This window comes from Ochotona princeps, chromosome 9, assembly GCF_030435755.1.
Source record: "Ochotona princeps isolate mOchPri1 chromosome 9, mOchPri1.hap1, whole genome shotgun sequence".
NCBI classification, from domain to species: Eukaryota; Metazoa; Chordata; class Mammalia; order Lagomorpha; family Ochotonidae; genus Ochotona; species Ochotona princeps.
Window position 1 is genome coordinate 78,200,963 of NC_080840.1, and position 16,044 is coordinate 78,217,006.

At 41.1% G+C, this 16,044-nt stretch overlaps 1 protein-coding gene across 2 annotated transcripts in view; it reads left to right on the forward strand.

Moving 5' to 3' along the window:
• CNOT6 (CCR4-NOT transcription complex subunit 6) overlaps nt 1–16,044 on the forward strand; it is a 77,450-nt gene that overhangs the window by 18,695 nt on the left and 42,711 nt on the right. For both annotated transcript variants that reach the window (XM_058668866.1, XM_058668865.1), the window contains exon 2: nt 5,207–5,320. In XM_058668866.1, coding sequence (XP_058524849.1) covers nt 5,209–5,320 — 112 coding nt within the window. In that variant the 5' untranslated portion in view covers nt 5,207–5,208. The remainder of the gene's footprint in view (nt 1–5,206; nt 5,321–16,044) is intronic.

Consider the following 16,044-nt stretch of genomic DNA (forward strand, 5'->3'; position numbering starts at 1 on the left):
ACAGGAAACTCTACAGGCAAGAAGAGAATGGAGTGCTATATTCCAGATTCTAGAAGAAAAAAATTTTCGGCCTAGGATAACATATCCAGCAAAGCTTTCTTTTGTCTTTGAAAATGGAATCAAATTCTTCCACAGTCAAGAAAAGTTAAAAGAATTTGCCTCTTTCAAACCTGCCCTACAAATGACACTTCAGGATGTACTCTTGACAGAGAAGAGGAATAGCACCTACCAAAACCAAAGGCAAATGTGAAGAACATCCCAGTAAAATGACAACAGAAGACTAAACCAATGAACGACCCATTCCTAAAATGGCAGGACCAATGTACCACCCATACAGATTAAACTCTGAATGTAAATGGCTTAAGCTCAATCAAACGTCATAGATTAGTAGACTGGATTAAAAAACAAAACTCATCTCTTTATTCTCTGGAGGAGGCACACTTCAACAAAGATCAGCGGAAACTACATCACATGGGTTATGTTTTCTGTTGTTTTCATCTCTTCAAAACACTTTCTACTGATTCAATCATTCAGTGACTCGTGGCTCATGCAGTGGTATCATTTTCTTCAAGAAGGTTCTTGGTTTTCATTTCTTCAGCTACACATTAATCATTTAATAGCATGTTATTTAACTTCTTCGTGTTAATTTCTTTTTTCTCTCTGATGTTGATTTTGTTTTGTGGTTTTTCATTTAAGGGGATGTATAGTAGGTGTTTAATGGAGACTGTCATATCTAGTAACATGTCATTTAACTTCATGGCATTGTAAATTTCTATTTTTCTTTCTATTGTTGATTTTGTATCATGACTTCTCATTGAAGGGGATGTACAGTAGCTGTGAAATGGAGACTAACATCCAGATGTGAAGATGTAGTGTGGTATGCATTTCTGCTTCCAAAGATGGACTTACAATGAAACTGTTTACTATATCTTGACAATAGGTTTCTGGACTCTCTGCCATTGTCCATGCCCGCAATGATGGACATATGACTGAGTATGAAGAACTATATGTTAGTAATGATATAGAGGAACTTGGTGGGGGGAGGGAATTGGAGAGGTGATAAGGGAATATGGAACTGTATCGTAAAATGATAATAAAATGTAAAAAAAGAAATAAATATATGATTTACAAAAAAATAAAAAAAGTTGACAGTGAATACCTGGGCAAATGGAGACTGCAAGATTGACTATAGTCAGTGGATTCTGGAGTGATTTCCTCGTGATTGGATACAATACAGAACTGCTGAGCTATCAAAACCACCCTAGTAGTGCCCTTGGATCATGCATCACACTGGGGATCCTGGGATGGTTGGGAGGCTGGGTGTGGCTTTTCCCCTTAGCTCTCCCCTTCCCCAGATACAGGAAGGGAAAAAGAGAATGTGAAAACAGTGGTCTCACCCACTTTCCTCCAGCCATTGACCCTTTGCGTCCTAATCAACTAGGTTAAATTTATCAAAAATTAAAAAAAAAAAAAAAACACAGAAAAGCTGTGTTAAGTGGCTAATCTGAGGAGCCAGAGGTCCTTTCCATCTGAAGGGTATTTCCCAAGATCCCCAGTGCAGACTTGAAACTCCATAGTCCCTAGTCCTCTGTTTACCTATTAAACGTTACTGTGATAAAGTTTAATTTACAAATTAGGCACTGTGAAGGTCAACAGCAAATCAGCAGTAACAGCAGCTTGTGTTTCTGTTTCTTACAAAGTTGAGAAGGTTTTTACTTAACAGGAGCACTTTATTTATGACTTCACTTCAGCATATCTGAACTTTTAACTTCATTACTCTTGGACATTGGGGCACTTATTAAGTAACATAGACTTGTGTGTAAGTATTGTGATACGTCAGCAGTCCATGTGCTCCCAGAGATAGCTGAGTGACTAAAAGAGGGGTGATGAGTGCCGTGTAGCAAATGCTGCCTGATTAAAAACATGGTTCAGTCAGTGTTGAAGCACAGCACATGGCTAAACATCACTTCACATCCAGTTCCTTGCTAATGCACCTGGGATCACAGCAGAGGGTGGCTCAGAACCCAATTGCCCACCATCATTGTAAGGGAACTGGGTAAAGTTTCTGACTCCTGGGTTTGGTCTGACTAAAATCTGGCTCTTGTGGCCATTTAGGGAGTAAAGCAGCATATGGAAGATTGATCTCACTCTCTCAGTGTTTCAGAGGAAGTAAAAACTTGAAAGAAACCAACATATATCATCGATTTTGTTAGGTCTGAAAACTGGCTATTTTTTTTTTTAAAGATTTATTATTATTGGGAAGCCGGATATACAGAGAGGAGGAAAGACAGAGAGGAAGATCTTCCATCCAATGATTCACTCCCCAAGTGAGCCGCAACGGGCAGGTACGCGCCGATCCGATGCCAGGAACCAGGAACCTCTTCCGGGTCTCCCACGCGGGTGCAGGGTCCCAAAGCTTTGGGCCATCCTCGACTGCTTTCCCAGGCCACAAGCAGGGAGCTGGATGGGAAGTGGAGCTGTTGGGATTAGAACCGGCGCCCATATGGGATCCCGGGGCTTTCAAGGCGAGGACTTTAGCCACTAGTCCATGCCGCTGGGCCCGAAAACTGGTTATTTGTACACTGTCGGAATTAACATTAACAGTTTTATGTTAATAGGTGAAACATTTCAAAAAAAATTTTTTGATGTGCTGCTTTGCAGGTGATTAATCTCATCACATATATGATTTTTTTGAGGGGTTTATTTGTTTTTATTAGAAAGGTAAATTTACCAAGAGAAGAAGACAGAAAGATCTTCCATCCACTGATTCACTCCCCAAGTGGCCTCAATGGCCAGAGCTTAGCTGATTGGAAACCAGAAGCATCCTCTGGGTCTTCCACATGAGTACAGGGTCCCAAGAACTTGGGCCATCCTCCACTGTCTCCGCAGGCCATAAATAGGGGCTTGATCATGAGTGAAGCAGCTGAGACACGAACTGGGGCTCATATGGGCTTGGCACTTGTATGTGGAGTATTAGCGAATTGAGTCACCTGGAATATATTTGTATATATCATATCATATCATATATCATAAATCAGGAGCTTTCTCTGCATCTCCCACATGAGCAAGGGCCCAAAGACCTGGGCATGTTCTACTGCTTCCTCAGGCATATTAACAGGGAGCTGGGTTGGAAGTGGAGCAACTGAGACTGAAACAGGCACCCCATATAGGATGCTGGTGCTGGAGTAAGTGGTTTTACCTGACAAGGCACAGTTCTGACCCCAACGATTTCTGTATTCCTATTTCAAATAACTTGTTAGGATTACCTTAAATTCCTCATGTGCTTGTCTAAATGATCAAAACTCATTTCTGTATTTGCAAACTAGTTCTGCTTTCCATTAGTAGGAAGATAGCATGGTTTCAAAAAGAGAACAAACCCATGAGAATACTTAATGGCCCGAGAGAGAACATACTCCTATGGGCTGGCTTTACAACTGCGGAGGCTGGGTGTGGACCCAGGCCAGAACTGGAAACTCTCCAACCCTCCCTTGTGAGTGGTAGGAACTCAGTTGTTTGAGCCCTGTTCCCAGTCTCTCAAGGACTGCATCATCAGGAACGTGGAGTCAGGAGCTGGAGCTGGGTATTAAACCCAGGTACTCTTGTAAAGAGTGCAAGTATCCTAGCTTGCCTCTTAACCAGTAAACTAAGCCTTTTTGTGTTCAGTTCAATAATTGATCGGTGTTCTGTTGCTGTAACACAATGTTTAAGGTTTGGTCATGTAATTCTAAGATCTGGCAGCACCATTGATGTGGCCTCTGGGGAAGGTCCCTTGGCTAGGTCACAGCTTGGGGGAATAGCATCATGGTGAAATCACAAGACAGGCTCAGGCTCAGGTTCACTCTAGTAACAACTCAACACTGCTGGGACTGAGATCCCACAGGAACTTTGTTAGTGCCTTCCAAGACCAGTATCCCCCACTGACCCCAGCTCTTCAAGTCCTGCTTCGTTAGTACCACTCAATGGAGGACTAAACTTCCAATACTCTTGAAAGATAAATTGTGGCATCTTGTGTTCAAATTTCTGATTTTTTTATTGTATAAATTTTATTTTTGATACTTTTACATATTTGATCAGAGCGCTAAGGGTCAAGGGCCTGGTCTCCAGTATGGCAGGGTTGGGGTGGGGGCAACCACCTGGGCCATCCTTCACTGCCTTCCCAGGCATTTCAGGAGGAAGCTGAACCAGAAGTGTCGCAGCCAGAACTATGGTGTCTGGGACGTCAGCACTGTGACCGGCAGCTCAACCTGTTGTGCCACGATGCTGACTCTGTTTTTTTTTTTTTTTTAATATAATTTGTGACTGTGATAATACATATTTTGTTACTGTAACCAGGTATAGTTTTGTATGTATATTCATATAGTGCAAACTGGCTTTACTTTTAATTTGCTCCTTTGTTATAAACTGTTGCTGATCTAGAGAAGCTTGGTTTGATTCAGGTTCAGCTTTAATTGTTTTGCTGAGGGAGCGGGGACGTTAGAAGGAAGTGGTGTGTGCTTGCTGTGGAAAGTCACGAGGGGACGCACAGTGCAGCTGTTCTCATCAGCTTGATCATTGAGGTCATGTCTTAGAACATAAGCTATCCATTTGTAATTCTATTGATTTTTTTTTTTCTTTAATGGTTTTACTTCTTTGTAGAGATTTGTTTATTTGGTAGAGGGGAAGCAGGGAGCAAGGAGTGAGGGGTGGAAGAGCAGAGACACCTGCTGGTTCATTCCTCAAATGGCTACAATAGGCAAGGCTGGGAGCCAGGAACTCCATCCTGATTTCCCATGTGAGTGGCAAGGACCCAAGCCCTTTGGGGTGTTAACAGGAAACTGAATTGCAAACTCTCTATATTCGCAGGGACTCAAAACTGGCACTCTGATGTATATTCTTAAGTTAAAATTACGTTTTCATGCAATTTATGACTGACTTGTGATTATTGTGATGTCCAGGTTGTCTTCTCTGACTGGTGGAAGCATTTTCAAGCTGGTCCCTGTGTCCTTGATGTTCCTTAATGGCATCCCCTTTTTAGTGTCCAGGCTTTTTTGTGTCTCCTTATCCTTGTCACCCATTTATTTAAGCAGTCTTTTACTGATTACTGAGTGGCAAATACTGAGTGGTATTTAAAGGTCATAAAGCGTGTATACAATTTTAAAAAGTACTGTTAATTTTATTTGTTTTATTCTTTAAATTGCTGACTGTTTTTTTTTTCTTAATTTAACAGGCATGCCCAAAGAAAAATACGAGCCCCCTGACCCTCGGAGGATGTACACAATTATGTCCTCTGAGGAAGTAGCAAATGGAAAGAAATCACATTGGGCAGAGCTTGAAATAAGTGGTAAGGCATGAACACATGAATTTATTATATGTAGGTTAAAATAAGATAGGAAATTAAATGTTCTAATGCCAATGCACAAAACAGTAATGATGTGTTTTATAAATGGTGATTCATTTTAGAATCAGGAAGGCTCAGTGGAAAAGAACATGAGTTAAAGTTTCAAACTTACTCATTGCTTATTCTCTGTGTTTCCTCTGATAAAATGAAATGAAAGCACCACAGGTAAAATACCTAGTGCTCAGAGGCTTGTTCCAGTCTTGAATTATCTGACAGTAAATTCTCAAAGTAGAATTGTTCTTCCTTGTTATGAACGAATTGATTTCCAGTGGAGTAGGAAATGGGTATTTGTATATGAAGTTTTGGGATAGGTTCTTTGTTCTTTTTCTTAATTCACTCTTCAGAGTCTGAATACAGCCTTATTCAGAAATACAAAATCTTTGTTTTACTTATTTTTGTGGGTTTTTTCCCACTGAATTTGCTTTTAAGTTTTATTTATTTGAAAGAATTACAGAAAGAGGGAACATGTACTGGTTTGCTATCAGTGGCTGCAGCTGGGCCAGGCTGGAACCAGGAGCCTGGAATTCCTTCTTGATCTTGGGTCATCTTCCGCTGCTTTCCCATGAGCACTGTCAGGAGGTGGGATCAGTGTCCATGTGGGGTGCTGGGTTTGCAGAGCAGTGGCTCTACTGCCATAATGGTTGTCCTGTGGAGGAGTGCTTTTATGGGGTGCTGGCAACACAGGTAGTGAGTTAACCTGTTGTGTCACAGCTCGAGCCCCTGGAGCACAAAACCTTGAGCTTGAAGCAGATCTTCAAGATTCCTTCCTGTGTTTTAGACAGTCTTGGCATAAATGAGCCCCTTGATCAACTAAGGATGTGTTTCCCTAGATATCCCTGCCAGTGGGCGTCCAGCCTTGTATTGCATATTTCAGAAGTTGTGAAGGGGGGCATGGTTGTTTCTTTGGAAGCAGTGCTAAGTAAGTTTTATGTTCATGATATGCTCCCCTAAATTTTTTTTTTCAGACTGTTTTGACTTTTGCCTTCTGGAGTAGTATAGAAGAAATTTTTTTTTTCTCTTCTACCTGACTGTCCTTGATTTTCTTGAGTTTAAATAGTCAGCACATGGAGCACATATCTGTATCCATGAACTTGTCTCCGTCCATTTTCAAAGCCACCAGTATTTAATCCTAGGGCTCTGCGTCCACCCCAACCCCAGGACCTTACTTAGCCCTAGACACCTCCTAGAGACCTCACCTCTAAATTCCTTAGCTGGATTAAGTTTCCACTTTAATTCATCATAATGGGGATGGATTTAGTTTCAACACCTGAAGCCTTGGGTACAGGTGACCTTATTCCAACCACAGCAGGCGATGTGCCATTTCTTCAGGAAATACTAAAATCTGAAGTCTTTCCTTTCTCTTGGTGCTCATTGCTTAGAGCCATTGATATTTGAGAGTTCCAAATAGTTATATTTGAATTGCCATGTATTTTTCATTAGCTAAGATGTATTTATATTATTATTTATTTAGTATTTCCAATGTCCTTTTATTCCTTTGTGAATGCAAGTTTTCCACCTTTTCTTTCTTGGCCCCTTTCCAAAGTATAATTACTTGTATTTTAGACTATTTGATGTTGTCTTGTAGTTCACTGGTGTGATGCTTAACTTACTCTATTTTGTCAATTTTGACCATTTTAGTGCTGTGCCTTCAATTTTACTGTATATATATATATATATGTATGTATGTATATGTATATATTTGGAGTATCTAATCTGTTGTAAAATCTTTGGGCCCAGTGTTAACGGTTCAGTGGCTAAATCCTTACCTCACATGCATTGGGATTCAATTTCCTCTAATAATATTGTGGGTTTTAAACACTGAGATACTGGGAATTAAATACAGGATTTTAAAAATCTTAACATTTTCCTTCCTTTTTGAACCTAAATGATATGGGTATAGCTTTTTTTTAAAGATTTATTTATTTATTTATATTGGAAAGTCAGATATGCAGAGAGGAAGAGAGACAGGAAGATCTTCTATCCAATGATTCACTCCCCAAGTGGCCGCAACGGCCGGAGCTAAGTTGATCCAAAGCCAGAAACCAGGACCTTGCACGTCTCCCACACAGGTGCAAGGTCCTAAGGCTTTGGACCGTCCTGGACTGCTTTCCCAGGCCACAGGCAGGGAGCTGGATGGGAAGTGGGACTGCCAGGACATGAGCCAGCGCCTGTATGGGGTCCTGGCACATTCAAGGCTTTTAGGACTTTTAACCACTAGGCTAGCTCACCGGTCCGGCTATAGTTTTTAATATCCTTAATGCTAATTACGTCATTTCACCTCTAGATTGGTTTTAATTCATTTCTCTTTTGCTGTAAATGGTGATTTCTGCTTCGGTGAAATTTGCCTTTTTGCTTCTTGGATTTTTTTTTTCTTCATATTTATTTAGTTATTTGGAAGAATTATAGAAAAACAGGTAGAAAAATGGGGCAAGATCCATCCACTAATCAGTTTGCTGGCCAGGTCAAAGCCAGGAGTCAGGAGCCTCCTCCAGATCTCCCATGTGGGTGCAGGGCCATCGTAGGCTCAAAGCTGTATAGAAAGTGGAGCATCCAGAACACAAGCAGGCTCCCATATGGGATGCTGACACTGCAGGCAGAGGATTAGCCTCATGCTACCACGTTGGCCCCAGATTTCACCAGTATTTACACAAAAATTGGCCTCTTGGAGGCCAAAAACATCACATTTCTAAATCTGTAATGTTATGTTACATAGAATTTATCATGTACAGAATTAAATTACCTATAATTTTACCCACAATTTAGAGAAGATTTATACTTTGGGATGAGAAATGAGAATATATAGAAAACTACCTACTTAAATATGCATTAAGAAGTTAGGACCCTGGGGCCTGTGCTCGGGCAGGACTAGAAACACCGCTGCCCGAGGCAGTTTCTCCATTGCTGTCCTGGCTGTGGCTCACTAGACCAGGAGCAGCTCTTCAACTGCAGCTGCCAACAGTGCATACGTAATTACTTTATTCCAGAAGAGAATGACTACAGAAAATCATGAGTGAACCAGAACTCATGTTCCACCAAGGATCATTTATGTTGCTTGTAATTTTTCCCAACTACCAAACGCACATATCTTGGCATACTTGAACAAGAATTTTCGTAGTATGATACTAATTATGGAGTTGTTATGGAGCATAGGGGCTCATGTAAAAATTTAGTGAATATTACCATTTGGCTTCAACTTTGAGTTTTTTTTCATATAATGAATGCATCTGTTTTCTCAGTTTTGCCTTTTTGCTGCTAATATAGATAGAAAATATTATTTCTTTTTTAAAATATATTTTCATTGGGAAGGCAGAGTCACAGAAAGAAGGAGATACAGAAATAAAGATCTTCCATCTGCTGGTTCACTCCCCAAGTGGCTACAACAGCCAGAAGTGAGCCGATCTGAACCCAGGAGCTGTTTCCAGGTCTCACACAGGGTGCAGAGTCCTAAGACTTTGGGCCGTCTTCTACTGCTTTTCCTGGCCACAAGCAGGTAGCAGGATGGGAAGTGGAGCAGCCAGGACACAAACTGTAGCCTGTATGGGATCCTGGCAGTTGCAAGGTGAGGATTTAGCCACTGAGACATCATACCAGGCCCACAAAAGATTATTTCTTAAGATTGTATTTCTTTCATGATTAAAAATGGACTCTTTTCATATGGCTGTCCATTTCTTACTATAATTTTTGTTTTATTTGTTTGAAAGGCAGAGTTATAGAAAGAGAAAAGACTAAAGATTGAGAAGTCTGTAGGCTCACATCTCAGATGGTTATAGCAACTGGGATTGAGCAGGCTGAAGCCAGGAGCCAGGAGCTGCTCTGAGTCTCACGTGGGTGCAGGGCCCCAAGGACTAGGCCCATCCTTTCTGCTTTCCCAGGCACATAGACAGGGAGCTGGATCTAAATACAACAGTTGAGTACTGTGCCACAGTATTAAAGAGACTTGCCTATTGGCATCTATTCTTTTTCCCATTGGTAATTATTTTACTTGGGTTTTCTTTTGTCTTTATTTGTAGCACTCATAAAAAAATCACAAGAACAGGAATGGTTTTGATTTTTTTGTGAATTTGTCCTCATATCAGCGTGGTTGGCAGTGAAATAGACTGAATTGATTTGATTTGACTTCCAGCTTCCATATGTATTTGTGTCTGCTTTATCCGTATAGAAGTTTCAGATTTGGATTAATTCAAACCTAACAAATATTAATTCAGACTTGAGTTCCTCTTATAAAATTCTCCTATTTTCTGTTGTTTTGGTATTTAGCAGTTGCAGAACTTTTTCCTTCTGTCCTGTGCAGAAGGAAATTTTTTTTAAAATATTTATGTTATTTATCTGAAAAGCAGAGTTACAGAGAGGGAAGGAGAGAAAGAGGGAATGATTTTTCCATCTGCTGGTTCACATTTCCCAAATAGTCCCAACTGTCAGGACTGAGCCAGGCCAAGGCTGGGAGCGGAAGCTTCATCCCGGTCTCCCACACGAATGTAAGGACCCCATCAGTTGATCTGTTCTCTGCTGCCTTCTCAGGCACATTACCAGGGACCTGGGTTGAAAGTGTACATGTATGTGCTGCTGGCATTGCAGCTGGTAGCTTAAGCCGCCATGTCACAATGCCAGCCCTTACACATGATTTGTTATGCTGTATTTTCCTCCCTTCATAAACTTTCTGACCCCTTCCTCTCTCAGAGATTTATTTATTTGAAAAGTAGAGTAACAGAGGCAAAGAGATCCTTAATTTGCTAGCTTACTCCCCAAAAGACTCAGCTAGGCTAGGCCAGCGTAAAGCTAGGAATCAAGAGTTACATCCTGGTCTCCCACACGACAGAGAGCATGTTAGCAAGGAGCAGCTGGGACCCCAACCCACGCCCAAGCTCTGAGAAGGGATGCCTGCATTGCACGCAGCAGCTTAAACCCCTGTGCCTCAGCCCCTCCGGCTCCCTTCTTAATTGCCTTCTGCCCTTCCTCGCTGCAGAGATACCAGCTTGTTCTGGCAGTTAGAATTATGATCTGCCTGTCTGAGAAAACTTGAGAAGCAAACTTCAGATTTTTAAAATGAACTCTCACAGATTTATAACACTTGTATTTTCCCATTCAGAGGCTTGGTTTCCTTCTGAGGTCACTGCCACCTTCAGTGGAAAACAAATAAAATATCAATAATTTATTTGAAATGTGAAGTGCTTAGGGCAGGTGTTGACAAAGTGGGCAGAGCCTCTACCTGCAATACTGGCATCCCTTAGGCTGTACTTTCTAGTTGCTTTACTTGTCATGCAGTTTACTGCTAGTGGCCTGGGCAAAGCTTTGGAACATGACCCCTGCTACCACACGGGAGGCCTGGAACAAACTTCTGGCCTCAGTCTGGCCAAACCTTGACGATTATGGCCATCTGCCAAGTGATTTTAGCCCAGCGGAGCATAGCCCACGCTCTGTCCTGGCTCTTGTGCATGCCAGCAATTGCTACAGCCTGGCCCAGCCTGGCCTGCCCCTAGACCTGGCCCACACAAATGCTGATGATGCTGATGACTTCTGAAGCTTTGCCTGGCCTAGCTTGCCCCAGGTCCTGGCTTTGTGCTCCCCACCAGGACCTGGGGCCTAGTAGGGGAGTTCCCCTACAAGGCCAGCCCCCAGCCCCAGTCCTCACAAGTGCTTGCGGGGGCTGCAACCCTGCTTGGCAGAGTCTGCCGTCCATCTTGGCCTTTGCATGTGCCTGTGGTTGCTGCAGCCTGGGTGAGGGCAGCCTCCTCCCAGCCCCAGCTCCCATAAGTCCGTAAGTGTCAGGTAAGTTCTGTGATCTAGCCTGGCTTCACCCATCATCACCACCATCACCCCCCGCCCCCGCCTGCTTGGCAGTGCTGCAGTCCACAGAGGTGAACCCACAATTTCCCAACAGAATCTGCTCCCAGATCCAGTTCTCTCATGTTCTAATGGGCGCTGCGGCCTCGCCCAGCTGAGTGGTGACCTTTAGCTCAGTCATCACCTGAGCCAAATATGCCTTTTGGTTTCTCCCTTCTAAACTATCTGGTCTCATCTCCCTTGCCTATCCATGAGTGCATAGGCCTGGACCATGGAAGCCCCCAAAGTCTTTCCCTGTCAAACATGCTCTCAGCTGCTCCCACTCCCACGCATCACCAGATCCTCCCCCCCCCCCGGGGTGATCTGCAGTCCCTCTGCCTGGGGGGTTGAGGTGGCGTGTCTCTGCCTTCTCCACATATTATTATTATTATTTTCTTTTTAAAAGAAACAGCTGTAGACAGAATAGGTAACTGCTGGCATACTAGTATAGTTAACACAAATTTGGCGTTAACTAGGCTCAGAGTGCCCACCAACTATGGACTTTTTCTTCCAGCAGTGTAATAACTTGCCTAGATACAAGGCAAGCTAGTCAGTTGTCGTTAGCTGGGTTAAATTATCTGTTCTTGAGTGTTTTTTTTAAAAAATTTCATTTTATGACACAGTTTCATAGGCTCTGGGATTTCTTCAACCCCTCCAAAATACTCTCCCCCCTTGAGTGTGTTTTATTAGCTTGTATCTTTCTCTGAAATCGCCTAGTTTATCTAGTTTGTTAGATTTGTTGATAAAATGTTGAAAAATATTTATTATCTTATATTGCACTTACTAAGGTTATAAGTTTCTTGTTTAAGTTCTACACTTTTTAGTGTATGAATTTTGACACAGTTTTACTACTGCTAAGGTAAATACAACGGTTCTATTGTCCCCTCAAATTCTTCTACCCACAACCTAGACAGACACTGTTGTTTTTGTCTTTCTAGCTTTGTCTTTGCAGAAATGTCATATATATGTGTGTGTGTATATATATATGTATAATATCAAGTATAATATGTAGATATTTGCATTTCATGTAAGTTGTGAGTAGTTTTCTTTTAGTAACATTTTATTGTCAGCATTGTATCATTGTATGTTTATACATTTCCTGGTTGGAAAATATTTGGGTTGTTTCTTATTTCTGGATTATGAATAAAGTCATTGTATACATAAACATAACCTATGATCCTTGTCATTTTAATAGTTGCAAAATATGTTGTGATTTTTCTTCCCTTTCATTCCAGATTCTAGTGATTCATATAATTCCTTCTTTTCCTCTAGTTTGGCTGACAGTTTATCAGTTTTAGTACTTGGAGAATAAGCTTTTGGTCTTGGTCAATCATTTTATATTTCATCAACCTCTGCTCTTAGATATACATCCTTTATGTTTGTTACTCTGACTTTAACATCTTTGTTAGGTCTTAAGGTAGATCATTGACTTGAGACTTGCTTTTTAGTACTTATATGAGTATATATTGTATTTGTTTGTAATTTTTTAATATCATTTTATGATATGGTTTCATAGGCTCTAGGATTCCCCCAGCCCCACCTTTTCCCTCCCCCCATGGTGGATTCCTCCACATTGTTGCAGTAGCACAGTTCATATCCAGTCATGATTCCTTCATTGCGAGCATGTGCCATGCATAGAGTCCAGCCTCTTATTGTCCAGATAGCTTCAACAGTTTCCTTGGGAGACCATCCCTGGTCTGAAAGTAGAGTAGGCAGAATATCATCCCATCCAGTGAAAAGCCATAACATGACATCAACAACAATTTACAACATTATGGAGTTAATTGACATGTATAGAGTGACCAGTATGTTAGAAAATGCAAGTTTTTAACCACATCCTGTGACTACTTCATTGGCATTTCAATTTTAGTTTATACACAACTGGCTGTTATACATCCTAAAATGGATATAAGGTACTGTTCAGCTGTCTCATGTCTATTTTCATTTTTATATTTAGCAGCTTATAGTATTGAAGCATAATTTAAACTGGGCGAGTTTTAGGATAGTCCAAACAGGCTTATAACTGTAACCAACAAGGCATATGTTAACAATTGAGGCGCAGAACAGTTTTAGGTGGGGTGTGCAGAGAAATCTTCAGTACTTTAGTGAGGAGTAAGTAATCTTTGTGTCCTAACTAGTAAGTTATATGTGAGTCCAGGCTGACCATTTCTTGTCTATTCTGAGCTTTCCTTATTGGTCTCTGTCTATCTAATCTGATTTTTTTGGAGGGGGGGGGGCTCCGGAGCGACCCTGATGGTCATTGCAAGAGAGGGTGGGGATCCAATGTTGGAACTAAGTTAAGACCAGAGAAAGCTCCTCTCCCGGTCCTGAAGGAGATATACTGTTCTTGTGTTTCTGAGGACCACTCAGGGCTCCCAGCTGTTATTTGATGACATTAGATCCTGTGAGGGATGATCTGGGCTTCTTCCATCCTGTGTGGGAGATCCAAAAGGGAGTGGATGACCTCAGAGTTCTTGGCCTATGAGGGCACTCCAATTTCCTGTGGTCTCTAACTTTTTGGTATTGGCTCATTTCCCTTAGCATAATGGTTTCCAGTTGGGCCCATTTGGCCACAAAGAACTGCATGTCATTTTTTTAATAACTGAGTAGTATTCCATGGAGTAAATGAACCATAGCTTTCTTATTCAGTCTTCTGTTGATGGGCGTTTCGGTTGCTTCCAAGTTTTTGCAATTATTGATTGTGCTGCTATAAACATAAGGGTGCATGTTGATTTCTGGTGTAACAGGTGTTTTGGGTATATTCCTAGAGGAGCTATTGCTGGATCATATGGTATGTAGATTTTCAGTTGTTTGAGTGTTCTCCATACTGATTTCCATAGAGGCTGTACCAACCTGCAGCCCCACCAACAGTGGAGTAGGGTTCCCTTTTCCCCATATCCTCGACAGCAAGTGTTGTTGGTTTTTTGGAAGTTGGCCATTCTTACTGGCGTTAGGTGGTACCCCATTGATATCTTAATTTTGATTTTTCTTATTGCCAGATAACTTGAGCATTTTTCATATGTTTGTTTGCCATTTGGGTTTGTTCCTTTGTGAAGTGTCTGCCCATTTCCTGTGCCCATTTCTTGAGTGGTTTGTTTGTTTTGGTGTTTTGGTTGTTCTGGAGATCTTTGTGTAGTTTGGAGATTAGCCCCCTATCACCTCTGTAGTGTGCAAAGATCTTCTCCCATTCTGCGGGTTGCTTTTTTACTTTGTTGATTGTTTCCTTTGCTGTACAAAGGCTTCTTAGTTTGATGTGGTCCCATTTGTTTATTTTGGACTTGATTGCTATTGCTTTTGGTGTTTTTTTTTTTTTTAGGAAGTCAGGGCCTACACCTAAATCTTGCAGTGTGTTTCCAACATTTTCTTCCAAAAGTTGAGGGTTTCTGGATGTAGATTTAGATCTTTTATGCATTTAGATTTGATCTTAGTGTATGGTGAAAGATGTGGGTCTGTCCTTTTGCTTTTGCAGGCTATCAGCCAGTTGTCCCAACAGCATTTATGGAAGAGACCATCCCATTTGCTTGGATTGTCATTTGTGTTTTTGTCAAAGATTATTTGGCTGTATCTGCGTTGGTTCCCTTCTCTTGCTCCTAATCTACTCCATTAATCCTCCTCTCTATCTTTGTGCCAGTATCAGGCTGTTTTGATGATCACTGCCCTATAGTATTTTCAGAGGTCTGGGAATTGTGATTTCCCCCTGTTAACAATTCTTCAGGATGGTTCTAGCTATTCGTGGTTTTTTTGTGATTCCAGATGAACCCTTGTATCATTTTTTCCAGTTCAATGAAGAATGTTTTGGGTAATTTGATTGGGATTGCGTTGAATGTATATATTGCTTTTGGTTGTATGGACATTTTGATGATACTGATTTTACCTATCCAGGAGCATGGGATGTTTCTCCATTGTTTGAGGTCTTCTTCAATTTCTGTTTTAAATTTTTTATAGTTTTCTTCAAATAGGTCTTCTACATTTTTAGTTAGGTTAATTCCTAGATAGCATTTTTTTTTCTCTTATTTTGAATGGTACCTTGCTGGTTAGATCTTTTTCCATCGTGGGGCTGTTTGCATACACTATGGCTGTTGATTTTTGTTCATTTATTTTTTACCCTGCCACTCTACCAAAATCTCGTATAAGTTCTAGCAGTCTCTGTATTGAGTCTCTTGGTTCTTCTATGTAAAGGATCATGTCATCTGCGAATAATGAAAGCTTGACTTCTTCATTTCCCATTTGAATTCCTTTGATTTCTTTTTCTTGTCTTATGTCCTCTGCGAGTACCTCTAGGACTATGTTGAATAACAGTGGTGATAGCAGACATCCTTGTCTTGTTCCAGATCTCAGTGGAAAGGGTTCCTGTTTTTCTCCATTCAGTATGATGCTGGCATTGGGTTTTTCATATATTGCTTTGATTATGTTATAGATTGTTCCTACTATGCCTACCTTGTTTAGAGTTTTTAGCATGAAGTGATGTTGGATTTTGTCTAAAGCTTTTCTACATCTGTTGATTTTTGTTCTTAGGTGTTTGGATGTGGTGTATCACATTTATGGATTTCCGTATGTTGAACCATCCCTGCATTCCAGGGATGAATCCTACTTGGTCTGGATGAACGATCTGTCTGATGTGTTTTTGAATTCTATTGGCTAGGATTTTGTTGAGAATCTTAGCATCAATGTTCATCAAGGAGATCCGTCTGTAGTTTTCCTTCTCTGTTAGTTCTCTATCCAATTTTGGAATTAAGGTGATGTTGACTTCATAGAATGAGTTGGGAAGGGTTGCTTCCTTTTGTATTGTTTATGAAGATTTTGAAGAGGCTTGGGGTTAGCTCTGTTTGGAATGTTTTGTAGAATTC